At 43.9% G+C, this 19,220-nt stretch overlaps 1 protein-coding gene across 4 annotated transcripts in view; it reads left to right on the top strand.

The window, feature by feature from the left end:
* Positions 1–19,220, top strand: part of RNPC3 (RNA binding region (RNP1, RRM) containing 3) — a 51,781-nt gene that overhangs the window by 6,790 nt on the left and 25,771 nt on the right. For 3 of the 4 annotated variants that reach the window (XR_005750605.1, XM_040359910.1, XM_040359912.1), the window contains exons 4-6: positions 1,725–1,808; positions 14,764–14,875; positions 17,721–17,789. Coding sequence is in view for 3 of the 4 variants with exons in the window: in XM_040359910.1 (XP_040215844.1) it covers positions 1,725–1,808; positions 14,764–14,875; positions 17,721–17,789 (265 nt within the window). In the remaining variant the exon portion in view is untranslated. The remainder of the gene's footprint in view (positions 1–1,724; positions 1,809–14,763; positions 14,876–17,720; positions 17,790–19,220) is intronic. The other variant, XM_040359913.1, reaches the window with a different exon arrangement.

Raw genomic sequence — 19,220 nt, 5'->3', positions numbered from 1 at the left:
ATATATATATATATATATATATATATATATATATATATATATATATATATATATATATATATATAATTTTATTATTTTTTGCATATTTGTCACACTTAAATGACTCAGATCATCAAACAAATTTTATTACACAAAGATAACCAGTGTAAATACAAAATGCAGTTTTTAAATGGTGGTTTCATTTATTAAAGCGGAGTTCCACCCAAAAGCGGAACTTCTGCTAATTTTGTCTCCTCCCCCTCCGGTGCCACAATTGGCATTTTTCAGGGGGGAAGGGGGACAGGATACCGCACTGTGGCCCATGACATCGCCGCAAGGCTTCCTCCTCCTGTCAGCAGGCCAGTAGGAGAGGGGCTTCGCGCATGTGCAGTAGGGTTCCAGGCGTGAAGCCATAAGGCTACACTCCCGGGTTCCCTTACCTGCAATGGCTGCGGCAGCACTCGTCAGCTGATGGAAACATCAGCTGCGATGCCGACATCACTGGACTCCAGGACAGTTAAGTGTCCTATTATTAAAAGCCAGCAGCTCTGCAGTATGTGTAGCTAATAAAAAAAAAATTATTTATTTTTTTTGGACGGACCTCCGCTTTAAGGAAAAAAATGGTTGTGCCACCCTTGACGGAAACAACTGTAATTGAGCATTTGCGATAACTGGCAATGAATCTTTCAGATTGCTGTGGAACAATTTTGGCCCATTCTTCTTTGCAGAATTGTTTTAAAGCCAGCCATACACTGTTCGATTTTTCGAAAATCGTATCAAAGAATTTTCGTACGAATTTCGCACTGTTGGTGAGCTGCAGAAACAGCCGATTTCCGTGCTGCAATCAAATTTGAGGAATCGAAAATGTTGGAAATTTTTTGAAAAACTAACGATTTTCTAATCAACGATGGGAGAATCGTGCGAGAAATGTAATAGAAAAAAAATGCGCATGTGCAAGAAAATGTCCCGGAGAGAAAAGAATATTCCCGGCCACAAAAATTATTTTCTGTAGCAACATGAAGGCTTTGTCGGCCGAATTTTTGAAAATCAATGATGGCATCATCGGATCACAAAAAAAAACTTTTATGATTTTGAAATGGAAAATTTGTTCAAAATTCAACCGTGTATGGCCTGCTTTAGTGTCCTAATATTAAGTCAGCAGCTACAATGTGTGTAGCTGCTGACTTGAAATTTTTGGAGGGGGAGGCCAGTACACCACTTTAATTGAACAAGCTGAAGCCAGAAGTTGATTGGCTATCATGCACAGCTGCACCAGATTTTACACTCCAGTTTTATTATATCAAACCTCATGATTACTAAGGATCTAAGGCAACTAATCAGCAGTATTCGCTCTAGCAAAATTAGAAATGTCATTCTTTGACAAACTGAGTGCTGAGAGGAGACGGTCCCATAAGTACAATGCTTCAGCCTGCTTGTATTTCCAGCCTCCCAGGAGCCAGTGGCCTTCGTAGGACTTCACATACACTGACACTCGTTCATAGAGATAAATTGAGAACTGACAGTTGGGTGGAGCCTGTGTCCAAGGACTTTACACCTACTGACAAATTAGATGAAGGATAGTGGGGGCTGTTTTTTTTTTTTTAGAGATGTTTTACATCGAAAATGCAGCTGTTCTCCAAAGAAACCAATACTTGGATTATTGGCCCATCTAACAATGTATAATTTGTTATTTTTATTATGGTACAAAAATGTCTGTCTTTTTATAATTTCCTGTCTTCTCCCAGCAGTGCGGAGAAACCCGATGAATGTAAAGACTCAAAGCTCCCAAGCCAGGTTTCCATTGAGAAAGGAATAGCCCCAAATCATGGGTATGCGTTAAGTTTGCCTTGTTTGTAACATCTACTATTTTGATTTTGTAGAGCATTTGTATTGCAATGTGTATGCCTTAAAGGAATATGGAGCAGAATATGGAATATTAAACGGTAAATATCCTGGTGCATATTGCATCAATATAATTGTGACATAAAGAACAATATAACAATTTATAAAGTGCTTCAATAATCGGTGAAAAGTTACTCCGGTGCTTCAACAGAAATGAGGCGATTTCCCCCTTCGGTGACCCCACTCACCAAAATGAACAGATCCTCAGCTTCGCAGTCTGGGATCAAATAAAGCAGTGATCTCAAAGATCTAGGGATGTGTAGAATGGTTCCTCAGAGAAATACTTTACGGCAGGAAGGATATATCGCACTCCATAAATAAAAAAACAGAGAGAACTCGCTTTAGTTATCAAGCGCATTTAGGTGCCACTTACAAGATTTCTGGCAAATACAGGCTTCAGAGAAAACATCCAAGATCGCTGCTGTATGTGTATGCCTGCCTTATATTTAACCACTTAAGACCCGGACCATTATGTATTTTAAGGACCTTGCCCCTTTTTGCGATTCGGCACTACATCGCTTTAACTGACAATTGCGCGGTCATGCGAAGTGGCTCCCAAACAAAATTGGCGTCCTTTTTTCCCCCAGCAAATAGAGCTTTCTTTTGGTGGTATTTGATTACCTCTGCGGTTTTTTTTTTGTTTTTTTTTGCGCTATAAACAAAAATAAAGCGACAATTTTGTTGAAAATGCAATATTTTTTACTTTTTGCTATAATATCCCCAAAAAATATATACATTTTTTTTTTTTACTCAGTTTAGGCCGATACGTATTCTTCTACCTATTTTTGGTAAAAAAAAATCTCAATAAGTGTTTATCGATTGGTTTGCGCAAAATTTATAGCATTTAGGGGATCGTTTATGGCGATCAGCAATTTGTGGTTTTTTTTTGTTTTTTTTTCTCGTTACTGCGACATTATGGGCGGACACATCAGACACTTTTGATACATTTTTGGGACCATTGTCATTTTCACAGCGAAAAGTGCTATAAAAATGCACTGATAACTGTGAAAATGGCAGTGAAGGGGTTAACCACTAGGGGGCGCTAAGGGGTTAAGTGTGCCCTAAGGGAGTGATTCTTATTGTAGGGGGCGTGGCTGTAAGTGTGACGTCACTGATCGTTGTTCCCTATATCGGGGGAACAGACGATCAGTGTCACTGCCACACAGAACAACGGGCAAGGTGTTTTTACACACACCTCTCCCTGTTCTTCAGCTCCTGTGACCGATCGCGGGACACCAGCGGCGATCTGGTGCGCGGGCGCGGTCACAGAGCTTTGGACCCCACGGCTGGGCTCTTAAAAGCAACGTACAGGTACGTGCCTGTGCCCTTCTGGCGACGTATATTGGCCTGAAGGGGTCCTTAGGTGGTTAAAGGTCTCTCTGCAGTTGAACTGGAACTCGGGCAAGTTTTATTTTTAGTGCAGCAGCCCCCCATTTCCCCAGCACCCTCTTATACTTATGCTCCATACTTCCCACGTCGGGAACAAGCACACCAGCTCCGGTCGGTGTCTCGTGTCCTGATTGGATAGATTGATAGCCGCACAGCCATTGGCTCCTGTTGCTGTCAATCAAATCCAATGATTCGGAGCCGAGTCCTACTGTCTGTGTCGGACGCAGTAGCAGGACATGGGAGTACGCCCACATAGGTGTCCCGTCGGAGAGCACTTCTCTGACAGGACATTTGAACAGGAGGAGCCAGGATCACCTCTTGGGGACCCCAGAAGAGGAGGATCGGGGTCACTCTGTGCAAAACCAACTGCACAGAGGAGATATGTATGATATGTATTTCTTAAGTTAAAAAAAATAAAAAATATTAACCTTTACAACCCCTTTAAAGCAGAACTTCAGTTTCTCCATTACCATTGACTTTTTCCAATTCTTTTGCAGCTGGCATTGGTAAATGGATATGAAAGTATATCATTTTAACCTAGGTTCACAATAATGAGGTACGGGAAACATCCACGCCCGTTTCCCGCTCCTCATTCAGATGTCACTGCCCTTGTGGTCTGCAGCGGGTGTAAATGCAATCTTAATGACACCCCAAGCGCCAGTCACGCGTTTGCCTGCCCAGACCCCACCATGGTACGATCTGGTTGCGATGCAGTACTTTTTGAGCCCAGAATAAAAATTGACTCCCCCCCCCCCCCCCCCCGGCCTGCTTGCATGAACTAAGGGCAGATGGATTCCAAGCAGTTAATGCTACATTGGGGTATCGAATTAAAATTCCCAGAGGTCCAGTCAGTAAAATACTCTTCCATCAGAGGACCAAATCACATGTTTGTGCAATTACTCCGATTTTTCACATCACAACACCCCTTCTCTTAGACTAGCTTCTTTGCCTGGATAACATGCACTTCCCCAAACCACAGAGAAACTCGATGCAATTTAGCAGATGCTCAGAATTGATGGCACTCCCACATGTCTGTACCTATGGCACATTTTTACGCATGGCAAATCACGTGGTGCTGCAGCGCCATGCAGCTTGGCGCAGTGAAAAAAAGGGGGGTTAGCACTAAATTCCCTGCGTTTGTCGTGGGTATGGCAGCCCATTAACCCTTTTGCTGACAGTGGAGTGTTTCACACACACAATTTAGTGGCTGAAGCCACCTTGATTGTGTTTGAAACTGACAGACTCCTGCCTGTCAGGTGCAAGCATTCAGACGGCTGCGCTGCCACCCGATTGCCTCCACACACACCCGGTACCGCCCGCCATGTTTTCCAGGCTCTGCTTGCCCATCTACGGCCACAAGAGCAGGGGCTGAAGGAGAAGGAGCACGCACCTGTCCGATTTTCCCCCCCCCCCTCTTGTTGTGACTTGGAAAGCGACGACTGTGACTTCCCTTTTGTCCCCTATGTGATGGGGGGAGTAAAAGAAATAAATAAAACAAAGTTACACCCAAGCACATAAAATCCTATAACCTTTGCGGTAATAACGTTGAACTGCCACGATTTCTCTAGGGTGTCTGCTTTCAGAAAATGTTTTTTTGGAGGATTTATGTAATCGTTGGGCCAAAAAATATTTTTTAAACGTGGCTCTGGCAGCGAAAGGATTAAAATGCATGAGATGCCTTATGCTGCACATGCACAGATCTAAACTAAACCTCATATCTCAATCCCGTGTGTCAGCATCCACTGTCCCACTCTTTACATCAGCCCCCCCCCCCCCCCCGCCTTTCACACTGCTGTCCTCAGTCCATCCCCCTATTACTGTCAACCACCACCAACCATCTCTGTCCTCCGCATATCTAGTACAAAAAAGTATAGCTAAAGACAAAATGTTTTTGTTTAATTTTGGACAGAGTGGAGATGGATTAGAATGCTTGACAGTTTTTATTGCTGTCTATGTCCCCGTTTAGGAGATTCACCCTCTCTATTTGTCCTGTTTGCCATTATCATTGAAAGTGAAAATAAATAGAGGGGAAATCTTCCAGTAGGGACACTAGTTCTGGAGGTCCCCAAGGAATTCCCTTAATTTGCAGGCTTTTCCCATCGCTTTGTTTGGCTATAGGACAGATATAGCGGGGAAAAAAATTGACCGGGGTTATAAACCCTCCCTTGCTTGATCCAAAATGGAAAAGTGTTTTTCCTATAGTTCTACTTTTAATAGCTGTTTAGTTCACTTGGTTTCCTTTTTACTACAGGTCGCTGCATTATAGATTTGTCACTCAGTAGCTATATGAATATTTTCGTTTGTTGGCACCATTTACATTTTTGAATACTGTTCCTGTGCTCTGTATACCTTTTGAAGTATAAGCTTGAGTCTGAGGCTTGCAGTCGTAATAATGCAATGTAGTATCTGTTCAAGTTTAAAACACATAAACTGTTGTGTAAGTATTACAGCTGGAGGAGATAAGATTTCAGCAGCTGTGAGTTTTCAGTGGTCAGTTTTTGGTTATGTGTGTGGCCGTTAAATATTAATCAGAAATCCACACCAAGGTCTTCCCGAAAGTAAGTTTGTAAACATCTATTTTGAGATCTAGTTTCATAACGCATTACAAGGACATAATGTGTGCTGCCTGTATCTTAGTGTTTCCCAGCACGTATATACCAAATTCTTTTGTTCCTGAGCACTTCCCTACCGGATCACTCTCTAGTTTTATGTCTGTTTATTGCTTTTTGAAGTGTTCAGATGAAAAGGAACACTTCTTTTTATTTAATTTTTTTCTGCTATATAAAGACTTGTGATGCCAATCTCCTAAGACCATGTGCATTGCTAAAGCAGACATACTGCTTTTTTTATGCCGCGTACTGCAATGTTACTTCAACACAGCCGTATAATACAAACATTACAAACCGTTTTCGATCTGCCTTGGACCTGCGTTCATTATTACAGATCGGCATAGCACAACAAATATGTTGTGAACAAGTCCTAATTGTGCACAGAGCCACAGCTAAGCATACACTCTTGGCACGATTTTGTGCCAGGACAAAATAACTCACATGGGCATGCTCAGGAATTACAATCTCCCACCTGGGAAAATCAAGGCAGCTAGAAGACTGAACCCAGAAAATGGCTTGGAGAAGGTGGAAGCACTGGTGACAAGGGGGCATGAGGATCTCTGGAGATGGGGGGGGGGGGGGGGGGGGGCGGGAATTTGCCAGTTAAGTGCATCATAGTATGCAAAAATGTTCTGCAAAGCTGCTCAGTATGGAAAAGGCACCTGGGAGTCACATTTCCATGCTGTTTATTTTCGCTTAAACAAGACCTGATCAGTGTGCTACATTGAGATCCTATGGTGGTAGTCATGTGACTGGCAATCATGAGCTCTTGATAAGTTAATTTTTACAGCCTAGGTATTTTATATATATTTTTCTTTCTCGTACATCACGGGACACAGAGCGGCATATTCATTACTATGTGGGTTATATGGAGTACCTTCAGGTGATGGACACTGGCAATCTCAAACAGGAAGTGCCCCTCCCTATATAACCCCCTCCCATAGGAGGAGTACCTCAGTTTTTTCGCCAGTGTCTTAGGTGTTGGTCACGGAATAGCTTGCCTCCATATCCTTAGGATTTTGGCAGGCTAACCGGATCTGTCCAGAGTGCCTCAGTGCCGAAGTGGACAGTACCCGGGCCCCAAAATCCATGGGGTTTTGCCTATAATGCCCTCTCTGGAGGGCTGGACCCCAGGCCCAGGACTTGGAGCTTTTTTCCAAAGCCAAAAGTATCCTGCTTGCCGGGGTGCTATATAGGTCCAGGACAGCGGTTCCTTCTAGGACCCCAGTGCCTGATGGTCTACTACACTACCCACGGAGATGGGAGAAGATTGGACTATGTTTGCTTGCAAACGTCCTGCGGCATGGAGCAGGTAGGTGGGGAGCCTGCGGAACTTGGTTCGACAGCGGGCTCCCCAGGGGTGATCAAAAGGGGGGGTAGCCTAAGTATGCTCTGCATAGGCACCTTGGTCACTATGTCTGTGTGTAGACAGGATGGTCTGATTCCCCCCCCCCCCATCTCTGGTTCCCCTGTCCAAGTCTTTGCTGGCTACCTGCTGCCCTGCTGGTCAGTCCTTAAGAGTCTCTGTTGGGTGCCTACCTGTCCGGGGGTTCAAATTTGCCGCCCTGCAGCCGTTGGCTCGATCCTCTCTCCCTGCCTCTGTAGCGCCTGGCGCGCGTCTCCATGTGTCTCTCTCCTTCCTGACAGGCGCGCGCGCGGGCACGCCAAAATAGACGGTTTTGCGCCGTTCGGGAGGAGGGGGCGGAGAGAGCGCAGGAAGAGGCGTGCCTTTGCGTCTGTTAAGAACAGCATTCATGGCTCAGTCTGAGCTGATGCTGGAGGAGAGGGGACGCAGAGCGGCACTCCGGTGACCCCCGGTGGCAGGAAAGGGGTAGTACATCCTAGGCTTGGCCTAGTTTCTTTCTACAGCCAAAAATTCCCCTTTGCAGCAGGTTGGAGGCCGCAAAAGATATCTGGTGGGGCCGTGTGTTTTAAAAAAAAAAAAAAAAGAATATATACATTCTATTTAAAGGAACATAATATCATAGTAAAAAAAAAAAAAAAAAAAGAGATTTTTTTTTTTTCCTTTGTTTTTTGAATAAACATACTCGGCCTCACCAGGGGTTTTTGGACACTAGTAATCCTGCTGTTCCCTAAACCTCTTAACTATTCCTAGCTGCAAACAGTCAGTTGTTGCATGCAGGGGTACCTCGGTATTGTACTATGGCTCCCAAAGGCTCAGGATCAAAAGGGGCAAAAAATGCCAAAAAACAAAAGGGCTCCCCCTCGGATTCTGAGGACATGAGTCAGGCTATGCCGGTACTCTCCCCACCTAGTAGCCAAGTTGTGGCCGCCTTGGTTGAGCCAATAGGGGGGTCTGGTGCGGCGGCTGGCCCAGATCCACCCAACCCTGTGTTTGTCACAGAGGAAATGCTAGCTGCCTCTTTGGGTGGGCTAGAGGAAAGATTGGCGGCTATGTTCGCTAAGTCTTTACCAGGCAAGAAACGGACTAGATCCCCTTCGCCTAAATTTGTATCCTCAGATGCTGAAATTCTCTCGCCGGAGGAATTAGAGTTTCAGGAGGACCTACTGGACGAGAATCCAGAGGGTTCAGGAATTGAGGAATCTACTGTTGAAGAACCATTCTCAGCCTCCCAAGCGGAGAGTCTGTGGGTCCAGTCTTTGACACACATGGTTCACTCAGCATTTAAGTTGCCTTTACCGGAGCGCCGGGGTCCGGTAGTTTCCTCTTTGGGCTCCTTAAGGGCGCCCTTGAACAACGCAGTTTTTCCGGTCCATCCTCTTTTGGAGGAATTAATTTTCCAGGATTGGGTACGACCAGACAGAATTTTTCTGCTGCCTAAAAAAATTTCTGTTATCTACCCGTTGGAAGAGAAGTTTGCCAAAAGATGGGCGCTCCCAGCTGTGGATGCTGCCATCTCGTGTGTGAATAAATCACTAACTTGCCCGGTAGAAAACATTCAAATGTTTAAAGACCCGGTTGATAAACGTTTGGAGACTCTTTTAAAAGCTTCCTTTGCTACGGCAGGGGCAGTGGTACAGCCAGCAGTTGCTGCTATCGGAATCTGTCAAGCTTTAAAGGACCAGACTAAACAGATGCTTAAGGACATCCCTGCCCAGCAGGCAGAGGAGCTATCTGATATACCCAGAGCTCTATGCTTTGCGGTGGATGCTATAAAGGACTCTATTCAGCAGGCGTCTCGTTTATCACTATTTTTAGTGCATATGAGAAGACTCTTATGGTTAAAAAACTGGGCGGCCGAGCCCCCGTGCAAAAAGCTTCTGGCAGGTTTTCCCTTCCATGGAGGGCGACTCTTCGGAGAAGATCTGGATAAATACATTCAGACTATTTCGAGTGGTAAGAGTACGCTTTTACCAGTCAAAAAGAAGTTTCGGGGGCCTACACGTAAAAGGCAGCTTTCTCCGGCTTCGGGGCCCTCAAATTCCAGGCAGTACCGACGGCCTCCTGTACGATCAAACTTTAACAGCAAAGCGCAGGGACAGGCCTCTGGCGGCAAGAAACCTTGGTATCGCAAACCAGCTAAGCCAGCCCCTAAGTCTGCCTTATGAAGAGGCGCCCCCACCCATGAGGGTGGGGGGAAGGCTTCACCTCTTTGCAGAGGTTTGGGAAGCCAACATCCCCGACGAATGGGTCCGGTCTACTGTGGCCGCAGGTTACAGATTAGAGTTTCTAAAAATCCCTCCTCCTCATTACCAGGAGTCAAGAGTACCAGGCGACCCTGTGAAAAAAGCCGCATTGATAGCGGCATTGAATCATCTGCTATGCCAAAAGGTGATAGTAGAAGTACCAGTCCGGGAACAGGGATTGGGGTTCTACTCCAACCTGTTTATCATCCCAAAGCCCAACGGCGATGTCAGGCCAATTTTGGACTTAAAGGGAGTAAATGCGTACCTAAAGGTCCGCCCATTCCGGATGGAAACTATTCGGTCAGCTGTCGCCGTGCTCCAGAAGGACGACTTTATGGCGTCCATAGACATAAAGGATGCTTACCTTCATGTGCCAATTTTTCAGCCACATCAAGTATTTCTACGCTTCTCGGTGGCTCAACGTCATTTCCAATTTATGACGCTCCCTTTCGGGTTGGCTACGGCCCCCCGGGTATTCACGAAGGTCCTAGCCCCAATCCTAGCCAATCTAAGGACCCAAGGGGTCACGGTCTTGGCTTACCTGGACGACCTCTTGGTTGTAGACCACTCGTCTCCTGGCCTGGAGCGAGCAGTGGCCCTCACAGTTCAGTACCTCGAAAGGTTCGGCTGGGTCCTAAATCGAGTCAGCATTCAAAGTCAGCATTCCTGCCCACAAGGCAGCTGGAATATCTCGGCATGAGATTGGATACAGAACAACAAAAGGTGTTCCTACCCCTATTAAAGGTCAAGGCCATCAAAGAGCTAATACAAATAGTTCTAAGAAAGAAAAGGCCAACTGTTCGTCTATGTATGCGACTACTAGGCAAGATGGTGGCCACATTCGAGGCGGTTCCGTACGCTCAGAGCCACACTCGCATCCTGCAGGCAGCCATCCTGTCAGCATGGAGCAAGAGGCCTCAGGCCTTAGAAATTCCTTTGCCACTCTCGCCAAGAGTGCGGCAAAGTCTATCTTGGTGGTTAAACCCTCAGAATCTCCTGAAGGGAAAGACTTTCAGTCCTGTGAACTGGAAAATAGTAACCACAGACGCCAGCCTGATTGGCTGGGGAGCAATATTGGAGGGTTGCACTCGCCAGGGCACTTGGGCAGCGGCAGAGAAGCAGTTGCCCATCAATATCTTGGAGCTCAGAGCTGCTCGACTAGCCCCTCAGGGCTTGGACGTCCAAACTGCAGGGGTTCCCGGTGAGAATACATTCGGACACTGCCACGGCGGTGGCATACATAAATCACCAAGGGGGAACCAAGAGTCAGGCCGCTCAGAGAGAAGTGAGCTTGATTTTCTTGTGGGCAGAAGCCCATGTGCCCTGCATATCGGCTATATTCATTCCCGGAGTGGACAACCTACAGGCGGACTTCTTAAGTCGCCAGACTCTGTTGCCGGGGGAGTGGTCTCTGCATCCACAGGTCTTTCAGACACTCTGCCAGAAATGGGGAGTGCCGGACGTGGATATCATGGCATCGAGACTGAACAAGAAGCTAGACAGGTTCATGTCCCGCACAAGGGATCCCAGGGCCTGCGGAACCGATGCGTTAGTTTGCCCTTGGCATCAGTTCAAACTTCTTTATGCATTTCCCCCGCTCCAGTTACTACCCCGCCTGCTGCGCAGGATCAGGGTGGAGCACATACCAGTTATCCTGGTAGCTCCAGCATGGCCCAGAAGGGCATGGTATTCACTAATCCTAAAGATGGTAGTGGGAGACCCTTGGACTCTTCCTCTACGGCCAGACCTGCTATCGCAAGGTCCGATCCTCCACCCTGCCTTACGGCATCTAAATTTGACGGCCTGGAAGCTGAATCCCTGATTCTCAGGGGTAGAGGTCTGTCTCAGAGAGTAATCTCTACCCTAATCAGAGCCAGGAAACCGGTCTCTAGGGTGATTTATTACAGGGTCTGGAAGGCCTATGTAGGCTGGTGTGAGTCCAAGCGATGGCTTTCTCGGAAGTTTACCATCGATAGAGTATTAAGTTTTCTCCAGCTAGGAGTGGATAGAGGACTGGCATTAAGCACAATCAAAGGACAGATTTCAGCTTTGTCAGTATGGTTTCAGCGGCCGCTGGCCACCCACTCGCTGGTTAAGACCTTCATGCAGGGGGTCTTGCGTATTAATCCTCCAGTTAAATCCCCGCTTTGTCCGTGGGATTTAAATCTTGTTCTGTCAAGTTTACAGAAACAACCTTTTGAGCCGTTGGCTGAAATTCCTTTGGTTTTACTGACAAGGAAGTTAGTATTTTTGGTCGCCATGGTTTCCGCCAGAAGAGTATCGGAACTGGCAGCCTTATCCTGTAAGGAACCATATCTTATTTTACATAAGGACAGGGTCGTTCTCCGCCCTCATCCTTCCTTCCTACCAAAGGTTATATCCAGTTTTCATCTGAACCAGGATTTGGTATTACCATCCTTCTTCCCTAAACCTACTTCCAGAAAGGAGGGGTTGCTGCATACCTTGGATATTGTCAGGGCCATGAAGGCCTATCTTAAAGCTACAGAGAAGATCCGGAAAACAGATGTGTTGTTCATTTTACCGGATGGGCCCAAGAAGGGGCAGGCAGCTGCAAAATCCACCATCTCGAGATGGATTAAACAGTTAATCACTCAGGCCTACGGCTGGAAAGGGTTGCCTCCTCCGTTATCATTAAAGGCTCATTCTACTAGGGCCATGGGCGCCTCCTGGGCAGCACACCACCAGATCTCTATGGCTCAAGTTTGCAAGGCGGCAACCTGGTCTTCTGTCCACACGTTTACAAAATTCTACCAGTTGGACGTAAGAAGGAATACTGATACAGCCTTTGGGCAGGCAGTGCTGCAGGCTGCAGTTTGAGACCCTCGGATTCCGGGGGGCTCCCTTTTGAGTTAAATTTAAAAAATATTTTTTCTCAACTAAGTTGGATTTATTATGATTTGAGTATATCTCTAAATTAAATCCTTTTGTCTTGGGAAGATGTTCTCCCTCCCCTCATTGTAAGCATTGCTTTGGGACATCCCACATAGTAATGAATATGCCGCTCTGTGTCCCGTGATGTACGAGAAAGAAAAAGGGATTTTTAATACAGCTTACCTGTAAAATCCTTTTCTTGGAGTACATCACGGGACACAGAGCTCCCACCCCTCTTTTGGGGACCATTTTTGGGAGGCATACTGCTTGCTACAAAACTGAGGTACTCCTCCTATGGGAGGGGGTTATATAGGGAGGGGCACTTCCTGTTTGAGATTGCCAGTGTCCATCACCTGAAGGTACTCCATATAACCCACATAGTAATGAATATGCCGCTCTGTGTCCCGTGATGTACTCCAAGAAAAGGATTTTACAGGTAAGCTGTATTAAAAATCCCTTTTTTTGTTGTTGGCATATATGATTTTGGAGCAGAAGTCAGGGATCCAGAATAAAGACATGGTTCAGTAGAGAAACCATTTCAAAACCTGCAGCTTTAGAGGATGGATCACATCAGAGGCTCACGTTAGTAATGTGCTGTGTGAAGTTGTCTGACACTAAGGCTAGGTTCACACTGCTGCGAATTCAAAATCGCGGTAAAATCGCGATTTTACCGCGATTTCGCGGCTGCGATTTTGCCGCGATTTAAGAGACATCTGTGCAGGGTTCAATGTAAATCGCGGCCCGAAATCGCAAAAAGTAGTACAGGAACTACTTTTTGAAATCGGCGCAGCGTCGCAGATACGGCGTCGCACCAATTAGGACAGTGCCATTGCCGACAATTGCCGGCAAATGCCGCCGATTTGAGATGCGATTTGACATGTGAAATTGCATCTAAAATCGTACCAAATCGTACCCAGTGTGAACCTGGGCTAAAGGACTGAAAATCTGCCAGTTCTACTTCCAGTCCATGTTTACTGCTGTCTGTTCCACAGACGCTAGTCTAATGACTGGCTGCTGTCAAATAGTCATGCTGAAAAACCTTCATTCGAGGATGTTGTAATAAGTTAAATACTATACAAAACATTATATGAGCTTTATAAATTAAACATAAACACTTGGAATGCAATTTACTTGTTTGCTCCCTTTTTGGTCTGGAAAATTTACCTTTTGCAAGCATTTTGTTATATCTGTTTGATAAAGGCAAATTCTGAGCAGTCCTGTGTCATTTACACACTTGCTGTGTTATCTTGAAGAGCCATGTTGGTTCTTATCTTGGACTACACAATTATTTAACTGTTATGTTGAGATCTGTGAGAGGGAGTGATTTGAGTAGTTTAGCAAAGGCACTCGACAGGGCTGACACCACTCGCATAACAAAAAAGCCGTGTGTTGTCAGTCCATGAAAGGACCTTGAAGAGGAGGGCATTTCTAGCAAATCTACAGGCACTTTACTGTACTTGTAGAGTCTTTAAGAGGCAAGTTCACTTTACATTTTTCGTAAAATAATAAGTCCTGGCCAATTCTCCATAAACAGCTGCAGATGGCCATGATGCCCTGTACTGTAAGTGTAGCAGTCTGTACACTACAATACAGTCTCAGAGTGAGTACCTATCATCATAATCCTCGTAATGGCAAAAACTCATTGGTCAGTACAGCCATGTGACCTTCCTGACCAATGAGAAGCGCATGTAAGGTTTCTTCTTCAGGTATGATGTCCCAGAAGAAATAAGCATTTCTAACTGGTCAGCATGGTTATGTGGTTGTGCTAAACAATGAGTGCTTACCATTTCAAGTAATATGATGGACAATCACTCAAGGCCTGTGTATTGCAGTATACACACTGACTGCATGGGGCATTGGCCATCAGGTGCAGTGGTGTCTAGATGGGTGGCTAGGATGTTTAGAGTTGTGTGTTTGTGTGTGTGTGTGTGTGTGTGTGTGTGTGTGTTTTTTTTCGTGCTTTAATTTATTTATATTTTCGAATGGAGCCCTGCTTGTACTGTCTCAAAACTGGTCAGGTATAATGGCCATCCTGTCAAGAGCTAAATTCAATATGGCTGAATTAATAATTTGTCCACTTGGGATGGTCAATAAAGGTTCTGAAATGTAAAAATGGTTGACCGTAGACTGAACTCCATAGTAAACACTTGTGGCATACCTGACTCGCATTACTTTTTACATGAATACTGTCAGAATAGCGGTGTTAAAATGGCAAACTAGTGATGCAAAAAAGTAATGGTATTTTATGGTCTTTTTTTTTATATATATATATATATATATTTTAGGATGTGCACTGTATTACAAGCTTATTTAGTTCTTTGTGTGCATATAAAATGCCTTATGAGAACATAATATATATATATATATTTTTTCTTTTTAACAGGCTAGTTTTTCCAATAAAATCCGGCCTAAAGTACTTATATCCACCTCCTACAAGCACCGTTTTGACAAACATTGCAAATGCCCTAGCAAGTGTTCCAAAGTTCTATGTTCAGGTAAAAATACATAATTTTAGTTAATGTAAAATGTAATGAAAGTGTTAAGTTTATATAGCACTACCACCATAAATGGAAACAAGAAAATAGGGACATTGTGCTCTCATTAAAAGTACTGAATGTACAGCAGGGACGATACATTAGGCCATTAAAACAGTTGGTTCAGAATAAAGGAACTAAAAATAATGAAACAAAGGGCTATTTACAGTAAAAAAAATTGCAATTTTCGAAAAAAATAAAAAAAAATTGAAGATTTTATTGAGTTTACACAAGGTAAGTACACAAAAATCATTAAAATTTTAGTATACAAACATTTTTTTCCCACGGATTTATGCTGGCGCTGGTGCGAAAAAATGCATGCTGCTGTACTTTTCTTTTTAACCACTTCCAGACCTTAGGTGTTTTTCAGATTCGGTGTTTGCAAGACTAAAACAGTTTTTTCTGCTAGAAAATTACTTAAAACCCCCAAACATTATATATATTTTTTTCTAACACCCTAGAGAATAAAATGGCGGTCATCGCAATACTTTTTGTCACACCATATTTGCGCAGCAGTCTTACAAGCGCACTTTTTTTTGGAAAAAAATCACTTTTTTTAATTCAAAAATAAGACAACAATAAATTTGGCCCAATTTTTTTATATACTGTGAAAGATAATGTTTCGCCGAGTAAAATGATACCCAACATGTCACGCTTAAAAATTGCGCCCGCTCGTGGCATGGCGTCAAACTTTTACCCTTACAAATCTCGATAAGCGATGTTTAAAAAATTCTAGAGATTGCATTTTTTGAGCTACAGAGTAGGCCTAGAGCTAGAATTATTGCTCTCGCTCTAACGATCGCGGCGATACCTCACTTGTGTGATTTGAACACCGTTTTCATATGCGGGCGCTACTCGCGTATGCGTTCGCTTCTGCGAGCGAGCTCGTCGGGACGGGGCACTTTAAAAAAAAATATTTTGTTTTCTTATTTATTTTTATTTATTGTATTACTTTTTACACTGAAAAAAAAAAAAAAATTTATCACTTTTATTCCTATTACAAGGAATGTAAACATCCCTTGTAATAGAAAAAAGCATGACAGGTCCTCTTAAATATGAGATCTGGGGTCAAAAAGACCTCAGATCTCATATTTGGGCTTAAATGCAAAAAAAAAAAAAAAAAATTGGAAATGTAATTTTTTCAAATGACAAAAAAAAAAATTGTCTCTTTAAGAGGCTGGGCGGGACTGACGTTTTGACGTCACTTCCGCCCAGCAGAGCTATGGGGACGGGCGAAGGAGATTTTTCCTTCAGTCTCGTCCCCGCTCAGCTCCCGAACGGTCCCGATCGCCTCCACCGCTACCGACGGCTCCGGTGAGCGGGCGGGCGGGAGGGGGGGCCCTCTCCCGCCACCGATAACGGCGATCTCGCGGAGACCGCCGTTATCGTTTACCAGACCGCGCACACTAAAGATTGATACCTCGGTTGTGGCAGCAGCTGCTGCTGTTACCGAGATATCAATCTTTAAAAAATGGACGTACATCGTCGTGCGCAGGTCTGGAAGTGGTTAAATAAAAATAGGTTAAATTTTTAAAATTAAAAAAAAAATATATACATGCACATTTTTTGTAGGAAACCAAATGTGCATTTACTTTTTTTTTGGAACAGATCAGCAGATGGTGCCTTGCAGGGCTGGTGTAAGTTGTCTGCACGGCAGGTTCACACTGATAGGAACAGAGACGACCGCTGCAAAGAATATTGGTACTTGTAGTTGATTCATTCACTGAACTCTGTGAATGCATGATGTAGCTGGTACAGGGAACTTCTCCCCGTATTGCTGTCACACAGGCAGTGAGTAGCTGAGCAGGGGGAACATGTAACACATTTCCCAAGGTAAACGCCTTTTTAAAGACAAAAAAAACACAGAAAATATCCACGCTAAAAAGATGGTTAAAAGAAAATGAGCAGAAAAAATATAGCAGCCAGCATAACCAGAGCTAGATCCAACAAGTTCAAATCATGGATCGCTTGCCAATTTCCACATCAACCAGTGGGATGGCTTCCATCATATTAATTGATCAGTACCAAGATTCTAAATGTATGTTTCCACTTTACTTCCTCCACTTCGCTCAACTCCCTAATCACAAGGAATGTGTCATAGTAATAGACATGAAGAGACGTATGGTGAAGTACAAGGTCCTTTCACACGGGTGTTCCCTCTTTCATGTTTTGTAAAAAATGCCCAAGTGGATTAAACAAATGATCATCCGTGTTCATTCATTAAGCAGACCTAAATGAATGTAAATGGGCAAACACCTGTGTTTTGTATCCATTTTTGCATTGGTGGTTGGGAGTCTGCAACGCCAGTATTCCAACAACCAGTGACCCATTCCTGCTGTCATGGATGAGTCGCTGGTTGTAAGGATGCTGGCGGGTGCCAGCTCCAAACAACCAATGCAAACATGGACTGTTTGTCCTTCTTTTTTTTTTTCATCCGTTTTTAGATACGCTTCTGTTTAAAAAAACAGGGGGAAAAGAGACTTGTTCTTTTTAAAAAAAGAACTTTAATGGATGCTCTTAAAAATGGATGATTATTCATTTATATCTGTTTTCCCATTGAAATGCATTGCTGTCCGTTTTTTCATCCTTCAACGCATGGGTGAAAAAAGGACCGACAGATCTCCCATGTGAAAGGACCCAAAGGTATATGCTTTGTTTTTTACTCTGTCAAACTGGCTGAATGGATCATGGATTTATGCTTTTTTTTTTTTTTTTTTTTTTTTTTCTTGGCTGAAAGAATTTCATTTTTACACTCGGTAATAGTGGTTGGTATCCTTGCTATGTTTAATGAGACATTTTATTTTAGGTGTTGCATTTAATGAACAAAATGAATCTTCCAGCTCCTTTCGGACGTCTTACTGCACAGCCTCCTTTGGTGAGCAGATGTTTGTATCGCATGTTTTGCAGCGCTGGGACTTAAAGTGGATGTAAACGCCCCAAAAAAAATAGAATCAAGGCTTGCACCTTTTACGGTATAAGATTTCATGTCATCTGTGCCCAGTCTTACCACAAAGAGTTAATCCAGCTCTAAGCAATCCTCTTTTTTTTTTTTTTTTTTTTTTTTTTTTTTTTTTTTTTCAGTGAGAAAAAAACAGACCCAGAAATAGGAGTCTGTTTCTCCTCCTTGCTGTGAGTGACAGGTGATTTATATATCTCATGCAGGAGCCTAAGACAGACATTCTGTGTACTTCAGATCCCCTCCTCCAGCTCTTCCAGGATTGGCTGCTCCACACCCCAGCATGATTGGGCATGCTGAAGTCATGTGGTGACTTTTCTGGATTTTGACTGGATGTTAGTGATTATAGCAGAAGTCTAGTGTAAGAAATACACAGAAGAAAATGCATGTTGACATGCCCCCAGAATCTGCAGTTTTTCAGGTCTCATAACAGACAGAGCGGAGACATTTGACAGGCAAGGATACATGCAGGAGGCATGTATATCCTTATAGATAACTACTATGGCAGTAGTTTAGAAAGGATGAGAGTGGGTTTACATCCACTTTAAAACAGTATGTATGTATTTGACTCAGTTTCCCACACGGATAATGAAACACAACTGGCTAAAAGATAGAATTCAGAGAGTAATGGTTAATCCATACTTTGGTTTAAGGTTTAGTGGTGGTACCCCAAGGTCAGTGTTGGCCCTTACTTTTTAATATATTTATAAATGATATTGGGTCTGGAATTGGAACCATTCCAGTCTTTGCAGATGACACCAAGCTATGGAGTAGAACATCCTTACAGGATGTCTCCAATTTACAAGCTGACCTCTGACTGTGCACTGTTTAAAGCGTGGGTTCACCCTAAAATACAACTTTTTACCATGCCATTCAGCATACTAGCGTCAGCTACAGTATGCCTTTATTTTTATTTTTTGCACTGTACTCACAGTTTAATCGATTAGTTTTGTTTCCGACTCCGCGGGGAGTAGGCATTCCTATGAAGAGGGGAACATGATTGCCGGCTATGGCGCGTCACGCTTCCCGAAAATAGCAGGAGTAGGACTCGCCTCTTCACGGCGCTATACAGACTAGGAGCTGACTGCGCAGGCGCCGTGAAGAGCCAAGTTTCGGCTATTTTCGGGAAGCGTGACGCGCCATAGCCGGCCGTCAACCATGTTCCCCTCTTCATAGGATCGCCTACTCCCCACGGGGAGTCTGAAACTTAACTAACAGATTAAACTGTGAGTACAGCTAAAAAAATTAAAATAAAGGCATACTGTAGCTCACGTTAGTATGCTGGATTGCATGGTAGACAATTTTTTTTTTTTTTTTTTTTTTTTTTAAGGGTGAACCCCCGCTTTAAAT

Source organism: Rana temporaria, chromosome 7 (assembly GCF_905171775.1).
Source record: "Rana temporaria chromosome 7, aRanTem1.1, whole genome shotgun sequence".
Classification (NCBI taxonomy): Eukaryota; Metazoa; Chordata; class Amphibia; order Anura; family Ranidae; genus Rana; species Rana temporaria.
This window is presented reverse-complemented; position numbering and strand designations above follow the sequence as displayed.